The 6,514-nt window shown below is 52.1% G+C and overlaps 1 protein-coding gene across 1 annotated transcript; it reads right to left on the bottom strand.

Moving 5' to 3' along the window:
* Positions 1-2,414: 2,414 nt before the first annotated feature.
* On the bottom strand, positions 2,415-2,992 carry LOC136523128 (uncharacterized). Its single transcript, XM_066516909.1, has one exon. The coding sequence runs from the start codon at positions 2,913-2,915 to the stop codon at positions 2,565-2,567; it is 351 nt and encodes a 116-aa protein (XP_066373006.1). The 5' UTR covers positions 2,916-2,992; the 3' UTR covers positions 2,415-2,564.
* Between the last annotated feature and the right edge of the window lie 3,522 nt (positions 2,993-6,514).

Raw genomic sequence — 6,514 nt, 5'->3', positions numbered from 1 at the left:
CCGCCGCCGAAGCCCACCCTGCTGATGTGCGCTCCCGTCACCATAACCCTGCGACCGTCGCGAGCCTGCCCAGCTGACGCGTGCGCTCGACCTTGTCACACTGTCCTTGCCACGACGTCGCCGGCTCCGGTGAGCTGCCTCGAGCACTTGGCCTCGCACGCGCAGCTCGCGCGGGCGATGACCAGGTCCAGCAGCATGCCAAACTGGAGGTTGATGCTGGCGGTGGCCTTGGGCCTGGCGCTACCGCACAGCACGCCGTAGCCCGTCGTGGAGAGCAAGGAGAGGATGAGGAAGCGGTCGGCATGGGAGCGCAGAAAGGACAGCGGCGCGTGCAGCTTAGGGCGGAGCACGACGCAGAGGGACGCCAAGGAAGGGCGCACGCGCCGTGGCGCAGCTGGCGATGCGCACTGTGCATGGCGCAGCAGCCGTGGGACAGGCCGCTCATGGTTAGCGCTGTGTATGTATATCCCTTGGGGGCGCGTAGCCTGCCGAGCTGCATGTTGCGGAACATCTCCCGCACCACGAACAACGAGGGCGGGAAGAGGCGCAGCGTCTCCAGGACCACCGCGTGCGGCGTCCTCATCTTGGCGACTGTGTCGAAGGCCAGCGCCGCGTCGCCGTCGCTGTCGCCGCAGACGTCGAGCACCTCGGCGCGTGCGCGGTCCTGCCACTCCGGGTGCGTGGCGAGGAGCATGAGGCACCACGTCGCGGTGACCCCGCTTGTCTCATGGCCCGCTGTCGATGATGGAGCCCAGGAAGTCGCTTCCCAGTGGCGGCGCCAGCCCCGCCGCCGCCTTGCGCTCGCTCGCCAGCTGCAGGACCTGATCTCGTGCGTGAGCAGTGAGCTTCCAGTCTCTTGAAGCAGCCGGCCAGGAAATCCTTGGTCTCCGCCGACAGCCACATGGGCGCCTCTGGCACGTCATACGTGTACCCAGTCAGCGTTGGACTCTGGCGTTTGAACAGGCAGTGGCGTTCGTCATGCCCACGACCTGTTTGACGAAATGCTCTGGCCAAGAGCTGCTTCAGACGTCAGCATTAGAAGCCCACGTGGAGGGTATAGACTTGAGTGATACGACATAAAAAGTATATGGATCCAAAAATTTACTTTCAAAGTTGATGGATCTAACTAAAACTTTCTCATAAGTTAATGGACCACCAGTGCATTTAACTCATAAATGTATATGCAACTAGATGTGTATTTGTGTGTATTGTGATTCGATTAAAATAAAGGGTTTCGACTTGTGAGCTTGTTTAGCTTTTAGGGCACCAAGGTCGTCGGACCGGCGGGCTCTCGGCAGCGTGTGTGAAACTTGCAAGTTAAGGAACGTCGTAGCTTTTTTTTCCCAATAAAAGAAGAGGAAGAGTATTTTTTTTTAGTAAAAGAAAACGACAAAAGGGAAAATAGTAAAGAACCTGGTTCATTCGGGCCACTGGGTCCAGTCTCTAGTGAGGCGTCAAGAGCGCTGGGCCACGAAAGGCATTTCTGTCCGTGAGCGCGTGGGCCACCAAAGCTGCTCATAAAGCCGCTTGTGCTGATTTATATGGCTAATTTATTGGGAGAGAAAAATACTATACCATGGCTGATAAACCAGCTTATAAGCCGGCTTATAATAGCAACCGAACACGCGCGAAGCAGCAGATAGGCGTCGCGAGCCAGCAACGCCAACCCAGCACCATGATCTCAGACAGACAGGAGTCGCGGAAGCCGGAAGAAGTGAAGGACCGCGGTTTCGTGGTCAGCCTGCCGCCAGTCGCCGCGGCAACACCGTCCATTTGTCCCACGTCGTGGAGCGGACGGCGGATACAGAGCTGTGAACACCGACGCCGACGACGCTGATGGAAGCTGCGTGCCGACAGCATCGCCGGCATGCGCGAGGCACACACGATTCCATTGGAAAATCAGCTGGGCCTTCATGCTTCATATCGTGGCGCCATTGTACCAGTAGCTGAGGCGCGGGCGTCTGTCACGGACAGGATGTGCATCCGTGGCTGAGCGGCGTCAAGACATCGGTTGGGCGTTGAGTGATATGGGCTTGGTCTGTTGGGCTGTAGGGGCTCGGCCCATGTAAGAAGATGGCGGTGTTAAGGCGTATATGTATATTAGGCGCCTTTGTAATGCTGAGACGGTTATTACGGAAGAATTCATTAACGAACTATTCCCCAAACTCTGTTCGTCCCCGTTCTTACTCTGTTCTTCTTTTCCAATCTCGATTCTATCCATTTCCTCTACCAATTCTTGCACTTTGCTCTACCTAGATCGTGACGTACAGTCTCGCTGTTCTCTAGACGTACGTACGAGATGGGAAAACGAAGGCAGTACGGCGATTACCGTTTTATTAAAGATGGGATGGACAGACGGGCAGCTGATTACTTCGGTGTAAATGTAATGGAAAAGCAGGGCATATACACAGCACTTGTTAATGCGGAAAACAACATAGCCTTTTCAAACAATCTTCTGCATACAAAAGAGCAACATGGTACAAACAAACTGCACAAACTAGAAGCCCAAAATAAATTCTCCTTTGCATGAACAAGATCTCTCGACGTACGCATACACCAATGATTCAGTTGAGGAAGAACGCCCAAAAGCCGCCGCCAGCCGTGGCGACGGCCATCGGCCAGACCATCGCGCCGACGACCGGCGGCATCAGCGGCGCCACCCTAGACGCGAACATGGCCGAGAGCAGCGTCGTCAACGTCCACACCGCGGCTCTGGTCTTGACATCTCTGCCCCTGCCGGCCCGCTCCAGCTCCAGCTCACGGAGGCAGAGGAAGAGCAGCACGAGGATGGCGTCCGCGGCGAGCACGAACAAGACGGAGCTCGCTTCGCCCCAGGAGTTGTAGATGGCGAGCCCGGAGTTGAAGGTGAGGACGCCCATGGCTACCTTGGTTAGTCCGGCATACTGCCGGTCCATGTTGGTGTGCGGAGACTGGAGACGGCGACGATCCGACGAGGGAGCATCGGGTCACGAATGTCCACTGGGGGCAGGGCACAGATGCCCAACCGAGCCCGAGGCTGTAACTTTATATACTCCGTTGGGAAAGCAAATACGGAGTAGTACTCCGTACGCAAGTCGCCAACTCTGGAAAGCGACACACAGACGACAGTCTTTCGTTCTGATCCTGACACGGCGGCACCACACCAGCTACGGTGAATACTTTCAGGCTGCTTTGTTATATTCATCACTGGATGTAGGATGCCTTGTACCTGAACCATTATAAAACCGTGTCCCGTGTGCTACCCCTCTGTGCTCACAAATCGCTGATCTAAATTGTTGAGACAAAAACCTACGACAAATCTACTCGGGCTTCTTGTTCCCATGCCAGCGACCGACATGCCCTCCTGCGCGCGCCCGAGTTGCGGCTGCATGCTTGCCGATGCCGAGTGCCCGAACCGCAGGAATGGTGGATCCACTGCAGCGCGCTGCATGTCTACACTCTTGGGGGTCGCTGCGTCGTGGTTCCGGGGTGGCCGGGGCTGGAGGCCACACGACGGCTTGTGGCTAGCGCTCTGCCTTGCCATTTGATAGAACGACGGAGGAGAACAGAATTAGGATTGGTCCTAGAGCCAGAAGGGCCATTGCGATTGGCCAGGTGGACCGATAGGTAATGAGCCGCAGCATGACTGCGTGGGCTGTTGTTTTTGGATGAAGAATAAGATGAAGATAATTGCAATAATGACACTTACCTATACTATATACATACGTTATATACCTGTAACCTACTAACTACTGCTCCCTCTGTCCCTAAAAAAAGGTTATTCTCGCTTCCCAAAAAGTGAGCAACTTTTAACTTTGACCAAATATATTTAACAAAATATTAATATTTATGATACATAGTTAGTACCAGTAGGTAGATCCTTGAATATATATTTTATAATAAACTTATTTAGAGATATAAATGTTGCACGTATTTTCTACAAATCTAGTCAAAGTTAAGAAAGTTTGACCAGCACGATTCCCATAACGACTCTTTTTTAGAACGGAGGGAGTAATTTTTTAGGCAAAAATGTTGGGTGTGTCCAGGTATACCTGGGCACAACTATAGGTCTGCCCATGCGTGGCAGGAATCAAGAGCCTGTATGCAGACTGCACGGAATTTTTTTCCCCGAATGTATGCACAGCCGCATGTAGACCGTCGAGCAAATTAAAGCGAGACGCAAAGAGTAGGGGCGTGCTGATTGCCATCTGCCACTGCTCGTCAAGAGGCTCAGAAGATGGTAGGAGACATTTGGGAAACTGAAGAAAGGGCTGAAGACCTGGTAGCGAGAGTGAGCTGATTTATTGGGTTTCTGCTTCAGCCCTTCAGGCTAGTAGTGGTTTTGATGTTAGCGTAGGGTGTGGTCGGTTTTGCTTTGTTCTTTTTGGTCCCGCTTTTTGTGAGGTCTGGCATGGGCGTTTGTTGTTTGGTAGTTTTTTCTCGGGTAAAGTACACTTTACAACCCTCAACTTGCGCTGAAATTCGATTTTCAACCTTCAACTATGATACCGGTCAAGAAACACCCTCCAACATCGTATTGATGGGTTTTCTATTTTTTGAAATTTGAGTCTCATTACGCGACAAAACAATTTGAGGGTTGGAGGGTGTTTGTTGACCGGTTTCATAGTTGAAGGTTGAAAATCGAACTTTGGCACAAGTTGAGGGTTATAAAGTGTACTTTACCCTTTTTTCTCCGCTTCTGTGGTTGTAGAAGTTGGTCATTTTTTGAGTTGACGTCGATTCGTGGTTGGATCTTTTTTTTTTTCTCAAATACGCATGAGCTCTGCGTATCATTGTGTTTAAGAAGGATAGAGTTTATGTTACAAGAGTTGCTGGCCAAACCGGTGCACAATTAAGGGCTACATTTTGAAAACACAACAACAAGCATCAAAACTAATGCTGCTACCTTTCAGCCAGCGCTCTTAGCCCAGCCACACCAGCCTCGATCTGGCGATCTGCCTCTATTTTGATGATCTGGAGCAATTCAGCAATCGTAGCGGTAGAGTCTCGGAAGCACCTTGCATTACACTCCTTCCAAACCTGCCATGACACCAGCGCAAACAACGAGTCAAGGCCCTTCCACTGCTGCCCGTCGACAAGCTTCCACAATAGGCGCCACCAGCTGATCGTTGATTGGGTTCCCTGGGGGAGTTGCAATCGAAGCACTTGTAAGTTGAAGTGCCAGAGTTCCCGAGTGAACGGGCAAGAGGCGATGACGTGGTCAATTGTCTCCGGTGCTTGATCACATAGGAAGCAGCGGTCTCTTGCCTCCAGCCCATGGCGGGCGCGCCGATCAGCCGTCCAGTGCCTGCGTCACAGGGCCAACCAGAGGAATATCTTGATTCTCAGTGGAGCCCAAGTCTTCCATATTAGGCGGTGACCGCGGAAGGTAGCCGCGCCGGTGTGTAGCATGGTGTAGGCCGACTTGGCTGAGTAAGTACCGTCAGGAGTCCATCGCCATACCAGTCTATCCGGTTGGTCGTTGAGGTTGACCTCCTCCAAGATGTTCTAGAGAGTCAGGTATTCCTCTATGGCATGGCACGTACCCACTGTCTGTTTAAAAGTGCCTCTCTGACTGACTGTCGCCGCCGCGTTTGTCTCGGCACTCCTAGCTGATATAGACATGGAGCGATGTCTCTAATGCAATCACCATGAATCCATCGATCGACCCAGAATAAGGTTGTTCGTCCGTGGCCGATGATGGTGTGAGTGGATGCTCGGAAGAAGGCAAACTGTCGGCCAGGCCACCATACATTTTCCTCTGACAGAAGCATCGCTGCCCACCCACATACAGGAACTTCCTGCAAATTGCATCTATCTCCTTTCGCATCCATGATGGCAGATTTTCCACCATCATTGCGTAAATGGGACAGCGTATAACACCGATTTGATCCACACTAGTCGACCGCTTCTCGCCATGAGTGAACCGTGACAAGGGGGTAGCTTTCGGGCCACTACCTCGACGACTTGGATCTTTATAAGCTGATAACACCAGCAAAATGTTATTTGCTTTCAATATAAACAGAACCAAGCCTGCTTTAGTCTAGAAAAAGTAAGAGCGTGCTTGGTACTAGCTAGTAGGCAAGGTTGCCATCGCCAGGCTAGAGAAGCCAATTTGGCCCCACCCAAGCCTGTAAAGAAAAGCTTGCTCAAGACCAACTAGCTATACTTTCAAACACTCTACCTACTCTGATTCCTTGCTTGGCAAGGTGACACAATGCACGTCAAAGAATCTAAGCATGCCTTAACTTGTTAACCTTATCGTCCTTTCCATTCCATAACGGCTCCACTAGGGAAATTCTGGGTTCAGCGCCCGGATACGAGAATGGTCTCCGGCTAGGCTTCAGGTCAAGAGCAGGCACTGCACACGGGATAGTGCTGTATGCTGACTTGGCGCGAGTTGGTCATGCACGAGTAGTTACTTGAGAATCGTGACGATCGACCTGTTGCTGTACCATTTGCATCGGACATTGTTCCTGAAATTCCTCCGTCTCGCACTCGCACAAATTAAAGCTTTGCCCATTAGTGCGCCTTG

This window comes from Miscanthus floridulus, chromosome 18 (genome assembly GCF_019320115.1).
Source record: "Miscanthus floridulus cultivar M001 chromosome 18, ASM1932011v1, whole genome shotgun sequence".
Classification (NCBI taxonomy): domain Eukaryota; kingdom Viridiplantae; phylum Streptophyta; class Magnoliopsida; order Poales; family Poaceae; genus Miscanthus; species Miscanthus floridulus.
This window is presented reverse-complemented; position numbering and strand designations above follow the sequence as displayed.

Bases quoted from the DNA above. Each gene is read 5' to 3' on its own strand.
- LOC136523128 (XM_066516909.1), bottom strand. From the start codon at position 2,915: ATGGACCGGCAGTATGCCGGACTAACCAAGGTAGCCATGGGCGTCCTC.